The 27,722-nt window shown below is 35.4% G+C and overlaps 1 protein-coding gene across 5 annotated transcripts; it reads left to right on the top strand.

Moving 5' to 3' along the window:
- Positions 1-21: 21 nt before the first annotated feature.
- LOC127841250 (uncharacterized) lies at positions 22-27,588 on the top strand. 5 transcript variants are annotated; one of them, XM_052369919.1, is made up of 6 exons: positions 22-200; positions 3,535-3,662; positions 4,384-4,439; positions 6,279-6,342; positions 13,412-13,978; positions 23,831-27,588. In XM_052369919.1, exons 5-6 carry the CDS (start codon positions 13,462-13,464, stop codon positions 24,655-24,657), a joined length of 1,344 nt encoding a protein of 447 aa, XP_052225879.1. In that variant the 5' UTR covers positions 22-200; positions 3,535-3,662; positions 4,384-4,439; positions 6,279-6,342; positions 13,412-13,461; the 3' UTR covers positions 24,658-27,588. The 5 variants fall into 5 exon arrangements, with proteins under 5 accessions (XP_052225879.1, XP_052225880.1, XP_052225881.1 ...); XM_052369920.1 differs by lacking the exon at positions 3,535-3,662; XM_052369921.1 differs by lacking the exons at positions 3,535-3,662; positions 4,384-4,439.
- The last annotated feature ends 134 nt before the right edge of the window (positions 27,589-27,722 follow it).

Below are 27,722 nucleotides of genomic sequence, written 5' to 3'. Positions count from 1 at the left end.
GCCATAGTTGCACTTTTCTGATTGGTCAGTTTTCTAAATCGGGACATCATGAACGTCATGTAAACCTACGAGGACACATGAGCATTTTGCAAGTTTGACCAAATTGGTGTCCAAAAACTTGATTGGAACGTACTCTGTCGCTTTTATTCTACTACTCAAGTCAGAGGAAGTAATGTATACATAAATACAGAATTTCTAAGGTATGTGTCATGGTTAAAATCAATTAATATGCCGAGCAACTGAAGTTGTCTTAAAACTGGAGCTTTTTTCCTTTAATACAGGGACCTATACAAACAATTGTTTGTATAGGTCCCTGTTTAATATCATGTTTATGCATTTAACCTTGTTATTTTTGGTTTTATCATCAAAATTGTCGACTGTTTCCGTAATGTCAAAATATAAAATATGTGCTTGCAAGTGGCTGTTTGTTATTCACTTTATCTACGGCATTATTATTGTGTTTGGTTGTAACCTAATGTAGTGTTTTTACCCGGTTAGCTATTCGTGGGTTTTACTACAATAACAAAAATAACTTGCAACGACACTAAATACTCACATAAACACCGACTGGAATCCTCGTCAGGATGGCACCAAACGTCCTCGTCGTCTTCGAGGGAACTCGTCGGCTTCACGCGTCGGCTCGTCTGGTACACATCACGGAATGGCGCTATACTTCTGGGAATACACTTCCAGGCAAACACGTATTCAAACACACAGTCACCAGCTTAAACACACTGTCACAGGCTAGGTTATACCTTTTGGGAATGGCCCTCCATGGTAATACGTATTATGACACACTCACAGGCTAACATACATAGGCGAATCCTCCTGGAAATACTTACGTACTCAGGGTTACAGGTAATATTACCTTCCAATCTGTCCAAGATTATCATAATCATCATCATCAATCCCTTTACCGGTTTGGTAGTTAGGGAGAAAAGAGGGACATGATACATAAGTCCTCCTCCAGTCAGGTCTGTTGTGTGCTGCTGATTAATAGCACGCGTATGCTCAAAAGAAATCCCTATCTGAAACCCAACCAGTGTGCTTGATATGTTTGTTCATCTTCTTCAATAGAGCATATTCTCAATTATTGTTCTTAAAATCTCTTATTTTACCAGAAATCGATGTGGTCAGCACACATAAATTATTAAAATTGCATATTTTTTACATAAAAAAGTTAACACACTTTGTTGTATACAGATATGTGAGTTAGTCTCACAATATAACTTGAAAACATTGAGATGAATCAGAAACAAATCTTATTATACTAAATTTACTATTTGGATTTCTCCCTTTAAAATGGTTATTATTGTTTGTGCAAAGATTTATAAATAAATAAGTTGATTTATAGAGCTTTGTTTGCACTAATATTGGAAACACATTATGTAACTTTATTTACACAGGCAAAAGACGATATATAGCAGCATCAAATTAATGTATAAATGGCAATTTAACGTTTCTGTTAAGAAAAGTACCCTTTTAAAGCCACACACCTTGAAATGAAATACACATTAATTAATACATATGGATGCAATTTGAAAGTGTGCAAAATTGTCGTTAAATCTATAGCCTAGTAAGCAAGTAATTTATTATTTTTCAAACGGCTTTTAAAACCGAAAGTAGGATTTCCATACGTATACATGTGTGCGTCAATTTCGAAAAACATGATTATTTTTACCTTTTAAAATTAAAAAAAGACGGATTTCTACCTTGTAACCACCAGATATATTATAATTGGCTTAGATAAAATTAAATCTATAGCCTAGTTAGCAAATAATTTATTATTTTTCAAAGGATACCGCTTTTAAAACCGAAAGTAGGATTTTTGGACGTATACGTCCGTTTCGACAAATGTGATTATTTTTAAGTTGTTAATCGCTAAAAAGACGGATTTCTACCTTGTAACCACCAGATATATTCTAATTGGCATATATAAAATATGTTTCTTATTTATTCTTAAATTTGCTATGCCAAATAAGGTGTGTGGCTTTAACTCTTATTAGTTTCCATTTATTTAAATTAAATTAATGTGTGGAAAAAACTTCTGCACAGTGGACAATTACCTCCCTTTATTAATGACCCATATACGGCCCTCTTACGTAGGTATGCGCAGACCCAATTGCTCTATCATTAATCACTCCTGTGATAGATAAATGATCACCAACATTAAATAAAAAATGTTTGTCTTTAAATATTTAAATTAAATCTGCATTTGTAAATGAAACCAAAGATTTTATTTGTTTTTTGTACATGACGCATTTCCTTCAATTGCAAACAAAATCATTATGTGGATTACCTTTGATTAAGACCAGCACATTCTGCAAAGCATATTATTGCATAGGTGCTGGAACCATGTTTGGATACTACATTTGTATAATTACATGTAAGTGTGTTTGGACCGGAAATGCCCAAAATCAGAATGAAATATAATAATAGTAACATGGGTTTCAACTAAAAAATAACTATTTTTTGACAGCTATCAATCCGAGTCCAGTTGCATTGCCATAAAATGATAAAAACAAACAAATTGGGCATGTAGACTAGCGTGTGGCATGCATTGGCTGTCTAATTACATTCAAGGTCAAGGTCACATTTAATAACTGCCCAGGCTGGTGTGGAGCTATGCTGGCCTCATAAGGCATATTAGATAAAAACCATTTTTGCATGACATGGTTCATATTATACTAGTATGTACAGTTTTTATGCCCCCGGATCGAATGATCGGGGGTATATTGTTTTTGGCCTGTCTGTCATTGTATTTGTGTGTCTGTCCATCCCAAAACTTTAACCTTGGTCATTACTTTTGAAATATTGAAGATAGCAACTTGATATTTGGCATGCATGTGTATCTCATGGAGCTGCACTTTTTTGAGTGGTGAAAGGTCAAGGTCATCTTTCAAGGTCAAAGGTCATTTTTTTCTAAAATAGCTGCCGTGCGGCTTCAAAGCAGCGCAGTAGGGGGCATTGTGTTTCACAAACACAGCTTTTGTAATGAACTAACAAAGGTGTGATTATCAAATACTGAATAGAACTTTGTGCATATTATCAGTTCTCTCCCAGTCTGCAGGTTAATTTTAGATTAATTTCTATAGAATTGCTTTACTGACAAGTCACAAATAGCTTAAAGGTTACATCAAGGACAAGAAAGTGCATATGAGATTGTGCAACCCTGCTGCAGTTCACTCCTAGTTCAATGATCATTTAATGATTGGTATGAATGTGGTATTCAACCTGCCTTGAAACTGTGTCATGACCTCGCAGTTTATTGATGGTCATTCACCTTTCACCACAGGATGGATTGAAGTACAGACCATTTTGAATATCTTTATATTGTACATGTACATGCACATTTCAATATCACATTCAGTTTTCTGGTGTTAGTCCAGTCAATCTGTAATTGTACCCACAACTAATTGCAACAGAAATAATTTTTCGATAATGTTGTAGATAAATATCACCTCTTCAACATATCAAAAGTCTAGCAAAGTCTAGCCTGGGCAAACTACCGAAAAATGACTTTTAATATGACAGATTTTCATGGCCCTAAATTACCACCGTAGAAGATAAAATGATCAGATGCACGGTATACAAGCGTTCGCGCAATATGATGTGATCGTCTGCTTTTGATGAAAGATCCTAGATTTAAGTCATTTTTGGAGGTAAGTTAAGATGTCTTTGTTGAATATTATTCTTTTCATCTTGGAAATTAATGTTTTTCTCCTAACAAATGCGTCAGTAATAGAAGAATGCGCTACGTAATAGACTGCGTACCACTTTGTAATTAGTTTTCGTGGATGATGCAGGAACCTATAGTTTTCTTCAAATATGCAATAAAGTCAGCAGCAAACACACATTTTACACAAATATACATATGTAGGCATCTAAGGAATGCTTGAAACACACAAACAAATATGAAATATAAGAGAGAAAAGATCGAGATTTTAATAATTTTTTTTTAAACTACGGAAGGCCATTTTTACCATAACGTTTTTGTTTTGGCCATTTGTACCACAACGTTTTCGTATTGCTTCTTTTTCCCTATAACTTCTTAAAATATTCTACTGATTGAAACTGTTGAGAATTTTCTTACCTAATGTTAAAAAAGCTTTCAATTTTCCACATATTTGAATCATTTTAATAATTTCAATATTTCATTATGAATAATTATCATATATAAAATAGAAATAATAAGTTATGGTCTTAAATTTACAATTCTAAACTATAAAAAAAATATAATCCGAAATATTGAGTTAAGCTATAAATGTTTCATTTAGTATTATTACAACAGAAAATCAAAAGCTGTTTATAGTAAATAAGTTACTCTCTTACACACATATCAAACTGTTATTTTCTTGAATACATGTGTTTGATTTATTACAGATGTTTGATCAACAATCAACGATGTCAAAGGTGTGGGTTTAGAATTTCGAAAAAAGGTATAAATATATATTTATTTAAAAGTGTTTTTATAAATGATTCATATGCCATGACAAAATGCTACAGGATAATGTAAATTTATATAAACAAAAGATAGTGTGTTTAAAAACATCGGCCATACCACGTGAAGGAAAATAAGTACAGCTTTGATCAAACTTAAGTTTAATTTTTCCATTTCTGTTTCCTCTATTTTCTCAATATATGTTAAGTAACATTACCGTATTTCCTCGATTATAAGACGGGTTTTTTTCCCGATTTTTTAAGGCCTAAAGTGGGGGGGTCGTCTTATAAGCGCAGTCTACGAAAAAAAAATAAGTTTCTTTACCAATTTTTGTGAAGTGATAACCGTATTTCTGATGAAGAAAAGAAACTACTTTCGTTTAGATACGTGATTTGCCGCTTACATCCTTATGTTATGATATATTATAAATGATATGTCTGTTTGGAATACTCGCGAGTTTAAAATCGAATAAAAATTAAACATAAAAATTTATTAAAGCAAATGTGTACAAATACTGTTGTTATTATTCTATTATTTTCTATTTGCAGCAAAATATTTACTGCGGATCGTTGCTACTGTGGCGGTGAAGAATCAGCGTTAGATCGCTTATGTCATTTTGAATAAATCGGTTGGAAACAATTAACGTTTCTTAAATTTATATAAATATATCGGCTATCTATTTCATTATAATAAATAATGTTTTGCATATTTTGTTCTATTTTCAGGGAATGCAGGGTAAATGTACGTCATGCTTTATTATCTGTATCTTTATTTTTCTAAATAAAACACCTATTTGTTTCCAATTAAACTGCAATTGTTGTGCAAACACTATTGTCACAGATGACAGTTTGTTTATTGCCGACTGACTATCAACATGTGCAACCGTTATCTAGCCGTTAATTGGCAGTTTTATTGATACAATTCGAGATAGTATTGACCCCTAACAGACCCCCTGCAGATAGCTTGGTGCTACAAACAGCTAGCAACTAATTGTCAGACAATACTCTTGTTTATTAAGCCGTTAATTGGGTGTTTAATGGACACAGATGGCATTATACCTCCAACACTAATCAAGTTTAAATGACATACCTGGTATTTGATTGGCCAATCTGATGCATACATTAATATATTAATATACATAATCATACACTCTGTATTGAAAATAGGATGACGTGAATCAGGGAACGAATCCGATAACGAGCTTACTTGGTGTATTGTACTTACTTACAAAATGGCCGACCAACAAATTTTGACTTGAAATTTTACCGATTTTCGTCTTTAAAAAATTGCCCCGTCTTATAAGCGAGTCTACGCAAAATACAGCCAATCTGGACCTAAAGTTGGGGTCTCGTCTTATAGTCAATCCGTCTTATAATCGAGGAAATACGGTACAACTTAAAATCAACGAAAATTTCGTACAATATTTCGTAAAATAAACTTAACCAATTAAACGTCAGTGCTCCTTATGGCAATTGCCGATATTTTAACGCCAGATTTGGTCTGGTAAAATAGGTGTTTGAAGATACAAAACGCTCGTTGTTTTTTCCATTTTAATTTCAACGATATCTATTCATACGGCACATGAACACTAACATGGTGTTCGTGTGTATTATGAATATATATTAAAATGGAATTTATTGTGTCACAAATAAATAAAAACGCGCATCTTGTATATACAAAAATCTATGTTATCATACCACATCTAGCGTTGAAATCGTGGCTATTGCTATAAGGAACACAGATTGTTTAGGTGTTAATTTTATTTTAAGAAAGAGATTACGAAATTTTGGTTGATTTTGAGCGTTATAGAGACTTTAATTTGTTTCATCTATTACAGATGCTAATATGGAACTGCCAAACAATCTGATCAGCACCAAACCTGCTGCAGCTGCATCGGAAAGGTAATAGCCATTCATTCTACACGCAACGCTAGTAAATACTCAACATTTACAGCTTGCAGTTGAAATTAAATAATTCATTTTTCAAAAGCATCAATGACAAACATATAAATAAATTAACCCCACAGTACAGTCAAACTATTAATGAGTGCAAAACAAAATTTACTACAGGATTCATACTGGAACTGTGAACATTTGTACATAGTACAAAAATAACATTGCGTGAATATCAACTATTGTTATTTCTGAAAAAAAAAAAAACACAATATTGCGTGAATATCGATAATTGTTGTTTCTTAAAAATAGTTTTTTTATAAACATAAAGTTCAACAATGCATTTACTTGTATTCTGAAATACACAATATGTATGAAAATATAAACCCTTCATTCTATTAAACGCTTTTGAATGCATCTGCAGCAGGCAGCAGACGGCTTTAAAATCCATTGTGTCAAATCAAGGAATTGCTTGTTATGAGCAAATGCTCCTTTTGTCACAATTGGGAATGTCACAAAAGACTGTTCTGCCTAATGGTTGAAACAGCATGTATTCATATATTCTTTCAGCAATACCTGCCTGATATGATGCCAATCACTTGCAGATGACCAAGATCATGTTAAGTTACGCCAGAAAGGGAGTGATAGCATAAATGCTGCCAGCAAAGTTTGCTTGGACAATATTACTTCCCTACCCGGACAGACAGTTCATATGTACATTGTCGGAAAGATTATTGTAACCCAATTCGAATCAAGTTATCCTTTAATAAAAAGCCAACACTGTATTATCTCCATCGTTACGATCTAACACTGAACGATTTAACTTCAGTACAAATTGTCTATTTTGTGCTCAACGTGCCAAATTTGTTGGAAGAAAACGAGGCTATAATGTATACCCTGTTAGAACAGTTGAATTTAAAAAGAACATCGAACACATATGTATAGATAGGGATGACAAATAGGGTTCAGATATTAAAAGCAGATTGGAAACTATACATGACTTAGCGGCTGCTGTTGCTATATACCATCAGTCATGCAGCGTAAATTTTAGGACAGGTAAAAATATACCACGGTCAGGCAATGAAAAAGGAAAGAAGTGTGGAAGACCAGTGAACATGGCACAGGAATTTGCTTTCCAGGAAATAGCATAGTTCCTGATTGAAAATGATGACGAACAAATAACACTAAAAGACCTTGTTGACAAAATGGTAGAACTATGTGGAGAACTCTCCTATACATCAACTCATATGAAGAAGAGATTACTAGAGCATTTTGGGTCCTCTATTGTCATCACAGAATTGAATGGAAAGCAGAATGTAATCACATTTAGAAACACTGCATTATCAATTTTTCAATCCTTTTACCAAAAGTCTAGTAGCGATTCTGATGCTTATAAAATTGAAATAATAAAAACAGCAGCACAACTATTGCTAACTGATAAAGGATATTAAAGCAACAAAATTGTCTTACCCTGACTCTGGCTCTGATCTTATGTCTACACAGGAAAATATTGACTACATTCCGGATAGTCTAAAAACATTTCTTAGAGAAATTTTCAGCGATAAAAAAGCAGATGTTAAGATTGCCTCTATTGGACAGGCCATTATCCAAGCAGTAAGACCAAAGGTGTTGATTCCTCCTCTACAGATTGGTTTAGCAGTACAAATGAAAGAAGAGGTTAAGCTTATAGATATGATATTAGCTCCACCTGGAGAAGAAAAATCATTATATGTACATGCAGTTTTGAGCAGTTTTGAGACGTACAGGTTATCTTTGTATTATACTAGAATGTAAAATATGGTATAATAGAAGTGTTTTGATTTTAAGTGTAAACATTATAATACTTAAGTGGTGCGTTATTTTAAGCTAATGACAATGCAACCAATCTTGGTTAAATTTTAGTTCCACATGCCATAATATATTGGCATGATTTAATAGTAACATGTATTTAATGGGTGGGTGGGGTAAGTTTACCCCTATAAATGCACTATTTACATGAGTAAATATGTTAAGAAACTTCATGATACACTTAGGAAATAGAAAAATAATACTGTTTTCATAACTGATGTATTACTGAATACTGTTTTTGTTGGCTGGTTTGCCCGAAATGTGTTGTTTTAATAGAAAATGGAAAATATACTTTATTTAAAAAAAACGTCCGCGAGGGGCATAAATAAAATGAAGTTTTAACAGGTTTGCCCTGGAAATATTTCGCTAGACTTTTTTCCTGTCATCTGTTATACGTCATAGATGATTTTGCACGTGAAACCGTTTCTGTTGCAATTAGTTGATGGTTAGGTGCTTTTTTTTCATAGGATTACTGGACTATGTTTGTTTTACAGAAATACTTCATATGGTAATGTTCCAATAAGTTCACTATGGGCTTTACATTTTTCATAAGGGATTGTTTATAACTATAAGGATTTAAATATTCTACTCTTTTATATTAGTCTCTTCATGGAAAATGTGACTTCATGCATGTGTGACTGTGCTTAATGTGTCAACCCAGACTAGCCTGTGCAGTCCGCTTTAATTGTATTTTTTGTTTAAAGGAAGTCATTTCTAAGGAGAAAAACAAAAAATAGAACTGCACAGGCTAATCTGGGACAGCACTTGATGCATAGGCATGGAACCACATTTTACCAGTGCACATAATAATATACCACTAGTATACCAGTCATTTGACTGTGTACAGTGTAGCTTATTCTGCTGACTTTTTCAGTCAACGATTCATGTTGTGTGTATGTTTGGATTGATTGTGTAAGGAATATTGATCATTAATGACGCGTTTATTATAAAAAAGGGTGATTTACTTTAAATTATTATAAAAAAGGGTGATATACATACTTTGAATTATTATAAAAAGGGTAATATACTTTGAATTAATATTATGAAAAGGGTGGTATACTTTGTATTATTATAAAAAGTGTGGTATACTTTTTGTTTTTATAAAAAGGGTTGTATACTTAGAAGGTAGTGTAAATGTTAAACGATTTGAAAAATACAGCCAGTTATAAAAGCTGTATAAATTTGCTGTATTTAAAAAACACTATTATTTGTTATGAAAATTTAGATATAAATCATGTGCTATTGAAAACTTTATGATATATAATGTCAATAGAATGTATTCTGACTTCAAATTGGCTTATTATTCTTTGATTTCTCTTAGAAATTCTTTTATCATTTTAAGTTGTTATAAATAGATATTTTTTATTGACCAAACCAATTTAGTTCAACAAAATAATTAAATGACCAAAAATATATTGTTCAGCAAAACAATTCAGTTACAAAATTATGTTGTTCAACCTGATAAACACTACACACAAAACAACATGTATGCAGAGGAACAAAGGTTTGTTTGTTGTAAGTCCAAAATAAGCTTGTCTGTATTTGAAGTCAAGTTCATAAAAAACTGGCAGTTATCCAAAACTAAGCTCGTCTGTTTTTTAGGCCAAGTTATCAGAAAGTTTGCAGTGTATATAAAGTGGTATATAGGTTGTTGCAAGATTTAATATCTAGATTGCTTAGCAGGTTCATACAGTGAACAAAGTTAATATATTATTATCCATAGTGTTTAAAGTAGTTAAAAACTAACTTTTTGGCAGGGAAATTAGCCTCTCGGACTATGATGGCAACAGAACTGGGTATGATTTTTTCTTACCTTTTTACTGATAAAAACTATTTAATATATACCATTTGTTACCGGGTATTAATATGGCTATTATAATTAAGAAATAAGGTGCGATAGTTTATTGTTATGTAAACATCAATTGGGTGTAGAAATTACAAATATTTTTATAATTTAAAATTTGCAGAAAGAAAAAATGTGTTAAAAAAACCTGATAAATATTTGTTTGTGTTACATGTACTGTAGATTTAAGTGGCTTTTAGTATGATAAATTGCACAGACTACCAGTAATCAGGGATGACACGTTTAGTGTTAATGTTTTTTTTTTTTAAAGGAAGTCCCTTCTCAGCGAATATCCAATTTAGGCTGAAAGTGTCTTCCATGATAGCCTTTACACTGTGACGTGTAGCTATATGTTACTATTTAATGCTCTGATCTTACTGTAAATAAGTTAATGTCACACAGTGGGAGGGGGGAGGGTAATATTAAAATGAACAGCATGTATTTTCACACTAAATATCCAAACTATATGTTCAATCATTTTGAAATACAAAAAATTTACAAGGACAGATATATCAAAGTGGATTGGAAAGTAATGTATATGGATTATCATGCTTGATAATTGAAACTGAAATAAAGGGTTACCTGATTTTGTCAGCTGGTAGTCCTTCAGGGTGAGTGGCCTTTAGCACATTTTTAGCTCTTCTGTTTTCTGAGAAAACCGGAAGTATTGTCATAGCCAGCTTGTTCGCTGTAGGCATGCCACACCCATTTTTTGGGTCAAAGGTCAAGGTCACTGTGATATAAAACTTTAACATAGGCTCTAAAGTCAAACATAGGCTCTAAAGTCAAAGTGCTTCCACCTACAACTTTGAAACTTCATATGTAGATGCACCTTGATGAGTTCTACACGCCACACCTATTTTTGGGTCACTAGGCAGGCTGTCAAGCGGTCATACTTTTTCCTACTATTTCCTACTTTTTCCTACTTTTTCATCAGGATCCTACTTTTTTCCTATTTTTTTACCAAATCTTCCTACTATTCCTACTTTTTCATTTTCAATTGAAAATAATTTTTTTTAAGAGTTTATTTAGTAAACTTGCAGGATGAATGAATCTATGGCATGACTGTATCCCTGTTAATGTGCATTCATCTAGATGAGACCTTACAACCCATGCTGACTGTCTGCTAGCACCTCTTCAGGAAGCATAAATATTTATTTCTTATGTAACTTTTGAAAATATTGACAAGTTTTTTTTAAGTAACAATAGTGCCTTGTTTACTTCCTTAGCATTTGTACGCTGCAGACTTCACTACCTTACACAGTTCCCAGTGATGCAAGAGCTGAGGGAGCCCATTGTTTATTCCAGTTTTATTTTGTTTCCATTGACAACAATTTTACCAAACCTTATGCATGTTTACATGATATTGCTGTTTGGAATGTAGAGATATAGAGATACCATGTATTGTATGAGTGGTTATGTAATATGGAATTTATTACACAAGTTATGGGGAAAAGATAAAAGTGATGCTTTGCCGAGTTTTCATCATTTACAAATATAATGTAATAAATTCTGTATTACATGACAACAGATATGATGTTCTATTGATATCATAGGTACATCATGTTTAGTAATTAAAGATAAATGCACAGAGCCTAAATGCCCTGATACATTTTTATGCTCCCGGAAGGGTGGCATATAGCAGTTGTACTGTTAGTCTGTTTGTCTGTCTGTCTGTCTGTGTGTCCGTCCGAAAACTTTAATATGGGCCATAACTTTTGCATTATTGAAGATAGCAATTTGATATTCGGCATGCATGTGTATCTCATGATGCTGCACATTTTGAGTCGTGAATGGTGAAGGTCATCCTTCAAGGTCAAAAGTAAAAAACTTCAATCCAAGGGAAGTAATAAGCTTTAAAAGGGAGATAATTTCTAAACCTGCCAAATGATATATTGAAATTTTATTTCAAAGCGGCGCAAAAGTGGGCATTGTGTTTCTGACAAACACAATTCTTGTCTAATGATGTCATAGCTAGTGAGGTAACTTCAAGGTGTTCCAGCGTAGTATTAAAATTATTTAACGGCATTATTACACTCCCGCAAAGTCATCAATAATGTAAAAACCATTATTTGAAACTGGAAAAAAACAATGTAGTGCAACTGTTTCATTGCCCAATCAATGATGTCATAAAAGATGTCAGGTGATAAGGTCCTATCTCCAGTTGCATAATCTGCTCTGCAATGACCAGTCATTTTAAATGTAACTTAAGTTATTATAACTGCACCCTATTGTCAATTTAAAGGTTTCACAATGTAGCTGTAGCAGAGCATTGACACTGCTTTATATACTAGTATTAATCTTGTACAACAAGTTGGTGTATCACTAAATAAATTTGGTCTTCTGCTTAAGGATATAACATGCACAATATATTACCATTTTTATATCGATACACAGAATACCTCTAACCAATTATTTGATGATACACCAAAATGAACAGCATCTAATTATACTTCTTTATCAGGGTAGCTTTGCTTGAAACTTAATTATCATAGATACACTATAAGTGCTAAAATGCCTAGTGGGAAAACAAAGTTTAACCCTTCATGGATGGAAAAGTTGGACAACAGTGGAAAAACACTCGGATCATGGTGCAAGAGAGATACCGGCAATGAGTTTGCAAGATATTGTACCGTCTGAATGAAGTCCATCTTGTTGTAATTCTGGTGCTAATCAACTGATAAGTCATGCAGATGGATAAAAACACAAGGAAAACATGAAATACATGCATGATAATTCACAAAAGTGTGGAAGTGCCCCAAAGCCAAGCAGCTCTCAGGGTGGTGGGGATAAATCTATCTGTATGCAAGTACAACCATCACACAAGGAACAGATACAAAAGGCTTAACTCTTCTAGGCTCTTAAGGTAGCTTCAAGTGGGTATCCATACAGAACATGTGATGGCACTCCTGCTCTGTTTCAAGCTATGTTTCCTGGACCTGTGTCTAAAAAATTAGTATTATGTATTCCTACTTTTGAGGAAAAAGTTCCTACTTTTTCCTACTTTTTTCCTACTTTTCTTGCAAAAGTAGTTCCTATTTTTTCCTACTTTTTGAAAAAAGGTCACTTGACAGCCTGACTAGGTCAAAGGTCAAGGTCACTGTGACCTCTAAACAAAAAAAAACAAAAAAATTCTGAAAAGCTTTCGCAGCCGAGCGTGGCACCCGTTATGCGGTGCTCTTGTTACACACCAGTTAACAGGTGTGTAAAACCTTAACATATACACACCATGATAATCATTAATCGTGTCAAAGACTGTAGCACCACAGCAACCATAACACATTGGGATGCTTACTTTTAAAGTTAAGCTAAGGACGGATTCACAAACTCTGCTTAGAACAGTGTAAGTAATGCATTTACATGTTTCTGTTGCTGGTCTATTTTCAGACGAGTTACTGAACAGTGTGTGCAAGCGGATAGCTCAGTTTCTTGACAACATGCCTCAGGGCCTGCCCTCCTCAGACAACCTCTTGGTTACGCCCATCCCCAAGGGGAACACAGCCAGTCACACCTCACCGGGTCATGCTTCACTGACCCCGCCATTTCTTGTGACAAGCTCCAGCATTTCCATACCAGCCAGCAGGGTTGTCTCCTCGATAGGTGACAGCATGGTCAGCAGCAGGGTGAGGACTTACAGCAGTAGCTCCTCCCACCCGAGTCAGAGCCCCAGTGGTACGAGTGTTGATATTGTGGTGGCGACTGGTTCTCTGTCGTTGCCAATCCCAGTGTCACATGCAGACTCCACAAGTCCTATGTCAACATTGCCACAGAACTCTTGGGACCACAACCCACATAAGTTGGTTGACCTTGTAGCAAAGGAGCATGATGTGCTGTTCCCGCATGTCGAGTTGGAGCCTGTGCACGCGAATGTGATGACGGTCAGACGTAGGTACGGGCCGTTCTGTCCGTTGATAGAAGTGGACGAGGAAAAGAATGATTGGGACAAGAGCAGAGGTAACTATGATAACACCAGATATGGCTCTTACTGTATACGTGCAATAGGGGACGGTTGGAGGTTTTACCCTTGCCTCCTAAACATTTGAGAAATATTAAACTACATTTATTAAAATTATTACAGAATTTTTTTGACTTATCATTTATTTTTTGTCACTTGAAATGTCACTGAGAATACTATTTTGCATGTTCATGCCATAATGTCCAATGACAGCATATTAAAATCTTTACCTAGGAAAAAAATAATGAAATACCATTCCATTTATATTCTTTATTGCATAAAACATATACAATGTTTATAGCAAACACTATATATAACAAATATACAGTGGGTAAGACATACAATTAACAACAATGATTAACAAGAGCATAGTTAGTACATGTACACACAATGATGTTTAGAATGATACTAACAATTGTAATAAATCTTTTTTTTTTAATCACTCTGCAGTGTTCTGGTCTTATTTGCAAAGAAAATGAATTTTGCTTAATTATTCAGTACAATTTTTGATTCTGAGTTTATAAGTGCGATAAATTTATTTACAGTAGGCCATCGGCAAAAATAAAGTTTGAAGAATTTTGTTCTGAGATCCTTGTATTTTGGGCAAACTAACAAAAAGTGGTATTCCGATTCTACCACGTTCATATTGCAATAATTGCAAAGCCGTTCATTTTGCAGAGTAATTGAATATCGCCCAGTTTCTATAGCAAGCTGGTGTGATGACGTTCGCAATTGAGCAAGTGATCGTTAAAGGTAATTTTCCTTGACTACGTCTAGGTATTTTTCACGGGTAAATGCATGTTTAAATTTTGAATAAGTTGTTAGTTTCTGTGAATTATTTATGTCAATGAAGTTTTGACACAAACATGATTTGTAGAGAGTTGTAAAGGTTTCATTATAGAAATATAAGGAGAAGTACCTCTTCATCTGGTAACCATGTTTTGCAAAAGACCAGAACTGAAAAATAAACTGACAATTTAACATCTTCCAACATGTCTTTATCCACTGTATTAAAATCAAAGCAATAATACATGTAGCAACTACTTAAAACAAGTAGTTGTACACTACTACTTCTATATAAATTAAGGAAAGGTAAGGGGCAACGGATACCCTTTTCGGAAAAATCTTTGAATACTGCATGAAATTAGATAAATGGGATTTTTTAGGCAGGACATTATGTCTTGATTAAACAATTTTATCCTGTTATTTATGTGTTGACCAAAACCAAACTTGTCAGGACATTTTTACATTAAATCCTGGTCAAAATTATCAAAAAGCTTTATGTAAGTCCAAGAAAAATATCAGGCCTGCTTTCTTTATGTCATTTACTTTTTTTAAATAACTTTCTTATTTTTATGAAATGTTTGCCAGTGCATCCTGCTGTTAGACAAATCAGTTTGATTTGAATCATATTCATATGTTATGTTATTAGATTTGCTATTTGTTTTAATGTCGTAAATACTGACCTGCTTTCTCATGTTTCTCCTTTCCAAGGGGAATTAACTCAGCTGGAATTTTAACTGGGAATCCACCACCTCAATACCGTAATACAGGCTAGGTTAAACATAGTGCAATGCAACCTAGCTAAAAATCGGTAACCAACCCCCAATATTCTTTCCGGATCGACCAGGTGTATACGTGTCTTTTACGGCTCTGAATTGAAAATTGTGTTTCGATTTATTTCACTTGGTTGATTGGGGTTTTGAATAGATAAATTGTGTTATTTATCTTTTTATTTCTCATTCAGATCAATTTATGTGGATTTAATGGATTTTGTTTCATTTGTAAAGGTAAGCCATGTTTGTTTTTATCGAACAATGGTTTATTTCTACCATGCTGGGTGTTTTCAGGCGTGAACAACCACGTGCAAAACGTGCTCTTCTAATACATTGCTAGAACGTGCAAAGTATGTTCTTCTAATGTGTTACGAGATCGTGCAAAGCGTGTTCTTCTATTGACAGATTGTTTATCATTTGCCATTGTGTGCAATAATGATTTTAACGTTCCGTATGACAATCTAATTGATCGTCATTTTATTTTTCATCTGTTTTGAATTAAACTTTTGTTTAATTTATGATCTACGGCAGTATTATTATAATTTTCATTATGGTCAAATAATGATTTTATGTGCCGTATGATAATCTGGTCTGTGACCAGTTTATGGTTGAATATGTTTTGCTCTTGTTTTTCATATATTCGACTACATCAGAAACAAGAGTGGATATATACCCGGTGACTTCGCAGACCATGGATGACAAGTTGCAGCATCAGTCACCGGGTATCGGGCACAATGGTGAGCGTACTATGCTAAGTCTCTTAGACAGTCAGTCAACATCAGACCGATGGCATTGGTCAAGGACATCGACCAATGCCGGACCATTTGGCATCCGCCATACGGTCATTATCCAATGACAACACTGGTCATGATAAGACCGGTACGTCACCGGTGACGTTGATCACGGACCTTTGGCTCTGCATTCATTGACGTCTGACGGGCCGGTCCGGTCTGGTCATGATATGACCGGCCGGTCCGGTCATGATATGACCAGCCGGTCACTGGTCCGTCATTGATAACCGGTCTGATCCGGTCATGATATGACCGGCCGGTCACCAGTCCGGTCATTGATCACCGGTCATGTCACCGCTCATTGATCACCAATCAACAGTCATCAGTTAGGCCTGCCACCGATAACACCTGTCACCGGTCAAGAAAAAGAACTCGGTCTTCATCATTGGATTATTCTTCTTCCTCCTATTCATCGTCAAATGCATCGTCTTCATCAAGGAGTAGACATCGGACACGCTCTTCTTCGTCGAGCAGTTCTCATTGTGGCGGCTCTCATAAGCGATCACGTCGTCACTCACGGAGACGATATTCTTGAAGATCTCGATGTCATTGCAGCCGATCCAGATCTCGACATCGCAGGAAACGAGGACATCCTCAACCTTCACATAGACAAACAGGATAGTTATCGAACATACCTCTCCTTCATTGAGCAGTTCTCGGCGTTGATACGCTCGTAAGCGATCACGTCAACGCTCACAGAGACAATATTGTAGGAGACAATATTTCCAGCGTAGCCAAACAATATTTTGGCATCGCAGTTATATGGGATGTCGCCACTTCTCACATAGGCGTTAATGAACCTACTGGTCATATCGACGTTCTGCATTTTATTCCTTTAGGAATATCATGTCTCCATTCCACGTGTGATGGTTTTTTTTATGGCATCCACAAATGTTGAAGTCACCGAGCCGTATTTGTATACGAACACTAGTTTGTTTAACTTTCAGGCTTCGGGATTAGGTACCAGATATTTCCATTCTGACGCAGTTATATTATACCGGTGCGGTCCGATCACCGGACATTGGTCACCGTTCATAGGTCATATCACCGATCACTGGTCACCGGTCAGAATAAGTAGCTGTTCATCATCAGCGGATTATTTTTCCTCTTCTTCGTTATCATCATCGGACTATTCTTCCTCCTCTTTTTCGTCATCGAATGAATCTTCGTTGTCTGCTTTAGTGATGTCTCATCGCCATTGGATTGGATTTTTTGGCACGATCTTCTTTTTGGAGCAGTGCTTGACATTGTTATCAGACCATAATGGATACCACCATTTTTCGGTCTTTAACTGATAAAGTCACCGGTCATATTATGACTGGTCCGTTCACCTGGCTACAGTTACCTGTCATTGACCGGTCCGGTTAGGTCACCAGTTACCAATCACTAGTATTTCACTGTGTTTTCATCGGTCAATTTTATAGTATCACGGGTATCGTCTACATTACCTAGTTGTATACCCCTGGCTATTATTGTATTGAATACTATATTTTATGGATTTAACAATCTACATGACATTTTGTGTTTTTCAATACTGATGTTCTACTGGCAACCATTGGTTACCAAATCATCTCCGCTGACTTGGTCTATGGTTGATTTTCCTGACCAGCTATCCATTCTGGTGCTGGTTATGAACTACTTATACTAGAAGATTATGAAATACCTTTATCTGTTATTTCTACTTCTATCTCAACCGGCTACATGCAGACTACTGGTCTTGCAGATAGATCGGCTGAATCGGGCTAAGAATCAAGCATTAAGGTTGAACATTACTATTTGACCTCTATTAATTTATGTTCGAGACCCAAAGGATTAATTGTTTTAACCGCCTTTACCTGTCGGCTACAGACTTTGAGTCAGTGTCACGGACCAGTTGGGACACATAAGTGACACTAGCAGTATTAGCAAGACGACATTTCGTGTCGACTTCTGCTTATCTATTGCTCCTACGACAGTGCATATTTTCAAGATACATAGATTGACTGCATGGCGGCTACAGCCTTGTAGATGGCTTGGGAGCTATTGAACTCAGATCTTAGATGCTAGGATCTGGAGGGACCTCATCTTAAAGTGCTTCTTCTATTACACTTCTGGCCATAACAGGACGTCTTCCTATAACTTGTCGTATTCCTTTCGGAATTCATCCCGGTTAGGAGTCTTGAAGTAATGGATTAATCAAGTCAGAATTGAAGACTTCCAAGCATTCTACCGGCAAGGGTGGACCCCCTTAAAGTTACTCCTAGGGTTTTCACCTTTTTCTGCCATCACACCTCCGATTCCGGAGGTACCACTGTCAATCATTTTTCCGTACTAGGCAATCGATGACTTCACGACCTGTATTCTCCAGGATTTTAAAGGCGCCTTTTATTGGTTAAAGAAGAGGCTATATACATGTACTGTAGATAGGTCATAAACTTGTAAGTGTTAAACACTTTCCTATTCTACCAATTTTCAAGTGTGTTGGGAGCGGAAAGTTCGGCTTGCCGTGATTTCTTTCCCCAGCCATCCTTGACTAATGGTTCCGGCCACCAATCGGTATTTACTGGTCCGGTCACCGGTCTTTCTGCTGAGACGTCTTTTCTTAAGTCCGTATTCAATGACACAGATTTCCATCTTTTTGTCATTATGTACCACTATTCAGTGTTGTCTAGACTAGAAGATTATCTTGGCAAGAATTTAGTTTATTCTACCACAACCTTCCTTACATCTTATACAGATGTGAGCAGAGAAGGTTAGGGACGATTACATAGAACAACGTATTTTGATTTTCTCAATTTTGTGCTATCCTAATGAATATCACCTGCACATCTACATCTTGAAAAGCAAAAACTCGTTTTAGCAGTTTTTCATTTACAACACATTTTCACGATTCCTTTGTGATGGTTTCAACTATCACACATCGGTCGTGGTTTACTTACAGACACGGAGGTGATCATATTATCAATCCTTATATCTGGAAATCAGGAACTTATTCGTTCTTTGCAAGAACAACAAATTTTCTCTATTGTCTTACTCATACAAGGTCGTCTCAACGCCCTGTTGGACGTTTTGTCTTGCAGTTCTTTCTGATGAATTAATTTTCCGTTGGGTTCAAATAAATGTAATAGACCCTTTTCACAATAGGCTAAAATTGATAAGAGCCCAAAGTCACGTGACTCGCAGAACTCCAAAACGAGGCTGAACGTGTATAAATTTCCAATACTCCTGCGCAACGCCGCATCTGATTTCAACCTTTCACTCTTTAGAACATTCGGCGATGTAACGACTTAGAAAATACAATAAGACATTGTCAGAATAAGTTATAAATGTGTAATTCACATTATAAGTGTCAATACATTAAATAAAATTGTCTTGATTAAAGTACTAATTTTTCTCCATTTTTTCACACATTTGAAACGCTTTGTTAGAGCTTTTTTATCGCGCTATTTGAAAAAAGATCTACATGTATCTTGTTTATGGATACATCTGTGGTTAAATAGCCCCTGTGTTACGTATAAACCAATTATCTCATTATGATCAGATACTGTGCCGAAAAATACTAAATAACAGCATGGTGTCATAAACCAGCCGTGGTAGATGCCTGGTCATTAAAAACCATGTATGGTACCCCCAATGTCTTATCGTGGTAGAAGTATTATGTTGTTATTTCTAAGACTAATGTAACGCCAAATACTCGAGATAAATACTGTATTGATATTAGCCAGTTTAATCATAATAATACAGTGAATGCTGGACATTCGTCATAGCCTATTTTTCACACAGGCGGACATTCGTCCCTATGTTTTTTGACAACCTGAACATTCGTTCCTTCGTTATTATGACAATGCTTATAATGGTTCCTACATAATTTTGACAGCCTGGACATTCGTTCCTTAGTTATTTGGACAGCCTGGAGATTCGTTCCTGAATAATTGCTATCCCGGTCATTATTATCACATTGTATCAAAATAGTATGGCACTCTGGGCATTTTATCCGGTATTTTAATATGTCGTTATTAAAATAGTTAAAAAATAATGTTCTCATATTTTGTGTTATACTTTATATTGTTGTAAGATTTTATCGTGATCATGAGGATGATAACGTTAAAAAATAATCGAATATATCGCCTTACACTGAGATCTGTAATTTGCAAAATATGCTGCAGAATTCTGGGCGTTGAAATTATGTAGGAGTATATATATCCGGTCTGTCAAAATAATGTTCGAACGATCGTCCGGGATGTCTAAATATCGTGGGCATTAATGTGCGGGTAGTTAAAACAATGTATGAATGAATGTCCGCCTTGTAAATATTAGCATAGAAATGATTTTCCTTGTGAAAGAATTTTCGGATACATAATTAAGTGCTTAATACTTATATATACATTTGAAATATTTATAAGCTTTTATGCTATACACGAAACCTATTTAGCGGGTACCGCTAAAATAAGACTCCGTCCTTACATAGTCTTATAAAGAGTGTTCGTTAGTGTATGGAAGAACACAATTAAAACAAGAATTTTCATTGACCACAACGGGGTTAAGGAATGTTTCCGAAAAAAAAAGACACACACACACAAGAGAGATTAATGACATGATGTGACTATATTTATCACTCATAATCACGTTTAAAGAGAAATCAAGGTGAATGCATAGACAGTTCAGTTTGTTCCACGTTTGTTTTTTCACCTGTATAAAAGAATTCTTCAATATTGTCTTTCACTGTAAAAGAACATTAATAAAAGTTAAAAGAAAAATGACACAACATCAAAATAGTTCATGTGCTTTGCATTTTCTATGGCTTTTTCTTATGATTGAGTCAACACACATTTAACACGTTCGATCATTCGTGAAAAATAGTACAGACCAACAAACATACCTTTGAGAATTTAAGTTATATAATCTTTTGTATTATACGACTTGTGTATATCTTTGTTTTGTGCAATTATCAATGTTTATTCTTCAGATCACATTTGCTCTGATAACAATGGGTATCTTGAATTTGAATAAGATTCAATAAAATGTATATACACGTATACACTAGTGGTACTATATACAATGGCTTTAAAATATGACTTGTGTGTGAGAATGTTTATTTCATAACCCCTCATCAAATGTATTGACTAAACAACCCCGGGTAAACAACACATCCATGTATGCATATGTTTGCTATAATTGTAACCAGTGTCAGTGCTCATGAAAATCCCGAATGAAATTAATAAAAATCAACTGGTTTATAATCATCGATATATGCTCCGCCAAAGATCTATACACGTTCAGCCTCGTTCTGAAATTCGACGCGTCACGTGATATCTAAAAATAGCAACAGCGGTATTATAGTGAAACTGATCTATTGACAACTGATGACAGAAATGATTCGATGTACGATGTGAGTCTAAATGTAGTTTTCGTGCAGATTCGTTCATACGACACAAAGGCACAATTTTGTTTTACGGATCATTTCGGCTTATAGGACTGGGTGAGTCATGTAAAATATCAAATAATATATGTTATTTATAAACAACTGGTAGCAAGATGAGTTGTAGATAATTGGTCAGTTACGTTGTTACCACATTTTAACTAATTATTTTGACCTGTTAATTTTTTTCTACGACATTCAGATTACAGATTTTAAATTGCAATCATGTCCAGAAATATATGTATTAAACGTATTCTTGATGCCGCAATATGTATCTAGTCTTGACGAATTATTAATTTTACTGTATTGGAAAAGTAGCACTGGAATCGGATTTATCGAGACAACATCATATAGATTAAACTATCTTATTGTTTTATTTCGACGAAATTTTTGGTCTCCGTAGTGAGTTTTTGGACGGTTTTTAAAAAGGGTGCTTAATGAAAAACATATCGATTATATTTATTTTTTTCCTGTGACCGGTTCATTTGCGTAAGAGAAGGAGACTGCACTACCACACCTGGATAGGACAGTTGAGTTTGATAATGGTTTGGATCGGTAAAAAAAAGCATGGCTGCCAGGGGGTGTGTGTCTTTTTCCTTATATTTATATAGTAGAAAAGCTTGGGAACACTCTAGAAGTCACATGTTTCGCTAATCATCATGGAATTTTGTCAAAACATTAGTTATGTGGATGTTTCGGACGAGTTTGAAAATGGTTGTGATCAGTTAAAAAACATGGCTGCCAGGGAGTGGGGCAGTTTTCTTTATATGTATATAGTGACAACATGTGAACAGTCTAGAAGACACATTTTTTTCCTAATCTTCATGAAATTTGGACATATCTTGGAAGAGTTAAAAAATGGTTCAGGTCTGTTAAAAAAACATGGCCACCAAGGGGCCATTTGTTGTTCATTCTTCATGATACTTGGTTAGAACATTTGTTCCATTGATATCTTGGGCTGCAAAGAACAGGTAATTTCTTTTTATCTCAGGTGAGCGACTTTGGGCCTTTAAGGCCCTCTTGTTTTTATAAAATGATCATTAGTTGATAATATATATATTTATTATGAGTCATGAAGATGGGGATAAACTTCTATGGGCAATCAGGGCTTTGAAGTTCTATCTCAGCAGTGTTAGTTGGAAGTCCATTCGAGGTTCTCAAAAGACACTCTTCATTTCCCCCAAAAAGGGGGGAGACGTGTCTGCGGCTTCTATTTCTCGGGGTTAGACCTCGATTAAGGAAAGTTACTCTTATCTCTATCTAAGTATTCATTCCTTTTTAGGATCTGACCGCATGAATTAAGAGCTCTGTCTGTTTTGTGGGCATATATTAATCACACCCCTCTTTTTGACGTGTTCTAAGCTGTTTTCTGGAGGAATCCGCCCACCTTTGTCATCTTTTTATCTTCGTTTTCGGAAGTGCCAACAATACAATTTATATATGTTTGGGCTTGTTGTGGTTTCACTAACGGTTGTGTCTTCTTTACGACATAGACATATTACTTTGTCTGAGAAGTCATAATTAATACCGTTTTAATGAAGATTACTTGATATCCCTTGTTTAGGGTTTTGCTATCATTAGCTGATAACCCTGTTTATGGGTTCTACTGTGTTGGGAAAATATAATCGGACCTTCCCACCGCAGCTGCAAAATCAGCATGAGATAGCAGGTCAGTATTTATGATATTAAAACAAATATTTAAAATAAAATTCCTTTTAATTATTAAATACTTACCTGCTATCAGTAAGTCCCACCTCCCACCCCCCCCCCAATTTGATTAAAAATTTTGTATATATATTGAAAGAATATTGAGGGTTGGTTACCGATTTTTGGCTAGGTTGCATTGCACTATGTTTAACCTGGCCTGTATTACGGTATTGAGGTGGCGGATTCCCAGTTAAAATTGCGGATGAGTTAATTCCCTTTGGAAAGGAGAAGCATGAGATAGCAGGTAAGTATTTAATAATTAAAATGAATTTTATTTAAAAAAAATTGTTTTGAAGCAATTTTTTACTATATGTTTAGTATGGAGACATGCTTGTTAGTGACCACACATTCCACCTATACTGGAAATTTAGTTTAATCTGAAGTTTTATCTATTTTCAGAAAAAATACACGTTGATTTGCCCCTGAATCTGGGAAGCACGATGCAGCACCTGTACGCAAAACGCGACAACCAAAACAAGAAGATGAAACAAGACCGCAAAACGGGGAAACCAGAATATCCAACCGCAGTCCAGCAACCTGACATTCCTGTGGTTGTTCCGCAAGTTGACTGTGGCTACAGAAGTGACCCTGAGAAGGGTTCAAGGCTGAGACTAATTGCGGAGGTCAAAGAAGGCATGCGCAGGATTCAGAGTCACCCAGAGTTAGACGAACTTGTGGACATGAGAGATGACGCATCAAACCCGTTTGAACTCTACACAAGTAAGGCCAGCTCTCTGCCAGCTACACCCAACCACTCACCGAGACTGTTGCGTAAGACAATGAATACTGCGGCGGTGACAATGGAGACTGGTGTGCAGTCTGCGCAGCGTGAACAGACTGAAGGGCCAGGTATATCATTCCTGGCCAGTGTTGTAGGGGGAATGCGAGTTCATAAGGCCAAGTTGGAAAGACAGAGAGCAGAAGAGGATAGGATGAGGCAGAGACACACGCACGAGGCCAGTACTGTGGCCACAAGGGGAGTGGGCATGGGTGTCACCGCGCTTACACATGCGGACATGATCATCACACAGACCGTGAACACTGCAAAGAGCTCAACCTCAGACTCTACCAGTCAAGTTAGGCCCACTGTGGGACCTCAGAGACTGGACACTAATGAGAGTGACAGTAAAGGTGGCTTTGTGCAAAATGTGATCTCGTGGGGTACCAAAAAGAGAGTGAATGTGGGTACAAAGGAGGAAAATTTTTGGTCGCCTACGTCATTTTGACGAGTAGGCAACTTTTGAAGTAACTTGAGAATTTTAGTGGATTGATATATAGGTAGTTATATATTATTTTGTGTTGATCTGATGAAGGTTGTGATACAAAATTGTTCAGTAAATCATATATTGTATCTTATTCACCACACACTGTACTGCAAAACTATTGAAGTATTTTATTCGAAGACATTCCATGTAAGGATGTCAAAGACCCTTTATCATGCTTTATAATGCCAAAGAAATTCTTGTTACTGAATTAGTATTCATACTGTGATAAAAAAAGATTACATTCTATCTTAATGATATTATGAATCAATGCAAAACTGGATGACAAGCTAATATGAAGAATATGCCCTGCTTTTTTATGCTGTGTGCAAAAACAAAACAAAATTAATTACCGTAATGAAATATTAATTAAGATTTTGTTAATATATTGCATCATGAAACATAAATCAAATAGATGTAAATGGTGTAAAATCATACTTAATGGCAAGTACTAAAAATGTGATAAATGATTATATTTGGTGTTTTTTTCAGTGTCAACATGTATTTATATTTGCACAAACCACATGTGCTATACATACTACCACATACCTTTCCTGTGTTCTACCCACAAAGGCACTTCTGTGGTTTTGTTGATGAGGTTACTGTCTGAAAACTAGATCTTGTGATTTCTCTCAGAATTACAGGCTATGGCTGGATTTGCAGTCAGGTTCAAATTATTACAATAATCATGTAGGGACTGTTATAATCTTGGTTATTAAGACTTAATGAATTGTCATGTATGTTTGTTCAGGATTCTATTTATTGCAGTCATTCTTGAATTATATCTTAATAAGTAAACATTTTTTTAAATACATGTAATATGTGTTCCTACATAATCTGGTAACAAATAGTAAATTTGATGTTATTAAAATGTTTCCATTGCAAAATACATTAGTTTTTTAGCTCACCTGATTGCTCAGGTGAGCTTTTGTGACCGGTCTTTGTCCGTCGTATGTCCGTCCGTCCGTTAACATTTGCTCGTAAACACTCTAGAGGCCACATTTTTTGTCCGATCTTCATAATACTTGGTCAGAAGCTTTGTCCCAATAAAATCTCAGCCGAGATCGAAACTGGGTTATGCCGGGTCAAATACTAGGTCACTAGGTCAAAAAAAAGAAAAACCTTATAAACACTGTAGAAGTCACATTTCATGCCCAATCTTCATGTAACTTTGTTAAAATGTTTGTCTTAATGATATCTTGGTTGAGTTCAAAAGTGGTTCCGATCTGTTGAAAAACATGGCCACCAGTGGGCGGGGCAGTTTTCCTAATTTGGCTATAGAGAAACCTTGTAAACACTCTAGAAGTCACAATTTTTGCCCAATCATCATGAAAGTTGGTCAAAACATTGGTTCAATTGATGTCTTGGAAGAGTTCGAAAATGATCGAGATCGGTGAAAAAACATGGCCGCCAGTGGGCGGGGTATTTTTCTCTATATGTATATAGTGGCAGTTTCCCTATTTGGCTTTAGAGAAACGTTGTAAACACTGTAGAAATCACAATTTTTGGCCAATCATCATGAAAGTTGGTCAAAACATTGGTTTTATTGATATCTCGGACGAGTTTGAAAATGGTCGGGATCGGTGAAAAAACATGGCCGCCAGTGGGCGGAGCATTTTTCTCTATATGTATTTACTGAAAACGTGAACACAGTAGAAGTCACATTTTTGGCCAAATTTTCTTGAAATTTGCTCAGAACATTTGTTTCCTTGATACGAGAGTTGAGTTCAAAAATGGTCCGGCCAGTTGAATAACATGGCTGCTCGGAGTGGGGCAGTTTTCTCATTATGCCCCCCCCCCCTTTCGAAGAAGAGGGGGTATATTGTTTTGCTCATGTCGGTCCGTCCGTCCACCAGATGGTTTCTGGATGATAACTCAAGAGCGCTTATGCAGCGATCATGAAACTTCATAGGTACATTGATCATGACTCGCAGATGACCCCTATTGATTATCAGGTCACTAGGTCAAAGGTCAAGGTCATTCCAAAAAACGTATTCACACAATGGCTGTCAAGGTCAAGGTCAACTTAGAAAAATGGTTTCCGGATGATAACTCAAGAATGCTTACGCCTAGGATCATGAAACTTCATAGGTACATTGATCATGACTCGCAGATGAAATAATGATGAAACTTGACCAGGATGTTTGTCTGGACAATATCTAGATCAAGTTTGACATTTGGTAAAAATTAAATGAACCGACTCCTCTCAGGTGAGTGAACTAGGGCCATCTTGGCCCTCTTGTTTGTGATTCTAATTAACAAAGTGTTCATTTTAAGTATTGAATCTCAGATGCATATTTTTTGTAAGACATGTAATCTGAAGGAAACATGCGGCATTTGTGTACAGTATTAGCTAATGAACCATCTGTGTCATGTCAGAAATGTATTGCACTTGGTCATGGTGCAAACAAAGGTTGGTTATAATTTGTTTTAGTTGAACTAGTAAATTAATGATAATTGTAAAGATACAACATGTGTTTAATAGTTGTTTGCTAAGAGCTCAGCTTTTGTTGTTGTGTTGAATACTATTGTGTGTGAAAAAAGTTAGCAAATTCCTGTTGTTAAATCAGCTGATTAAAATATGAAAAGTTCATATGAACTGACTGTATATATACTATTAAAGATGATAGACATATGTGCTTTATATCTGCAAGTGTTCCACTATTGATACTTGTGTATTATGGTGCATTTCCATTTGTGCTACTATTCTTGTCATTTGTTTAAATCATATGTGTTGTTTAATTGTGGAGGATTTTATTTATAATTTTGGTCTGAATTTGTCTTTAATGTACTAGTCCTATTGAACTAAATAACATGTCAAAATAATTGTTACTTTTGTTCTGTAATTACTTTGCTGTTCAAGATAAAACATACTAAAAAGAAAGACGATGCTTATGACCTTACTTGTAAATTTCAATCTACTGAGGCCAAAATAAAATAAAATAGGTCCGTTTCTGGTTTCCTTGGAAAAAAACAGGGTCAGTGGGTAGGGATTTTTTTTTTTTTTTTTTCTCCATTCTAATTATACA

This window comes from Dreissena polymorpha, chromosome 8 (assembly GCF_020536995.1).
Source record: "Dreissena polymorpha isolate Duluth1 chromosome 8, UMN_Dpol_1.0, whole genome shotgun sequence".
Taxonomy (NCBI): Eukaryota; Metazoa; Mollusca; class Bivalvia; order Myida; family Dreissenidae; genus Dreissena; species Dreissena polymorpha.
The sequence above is the reverse complement of the archived record's forward strand: the minus strand, read 5'-3'. Positions and strand labels throughout refer to the sequence as shown.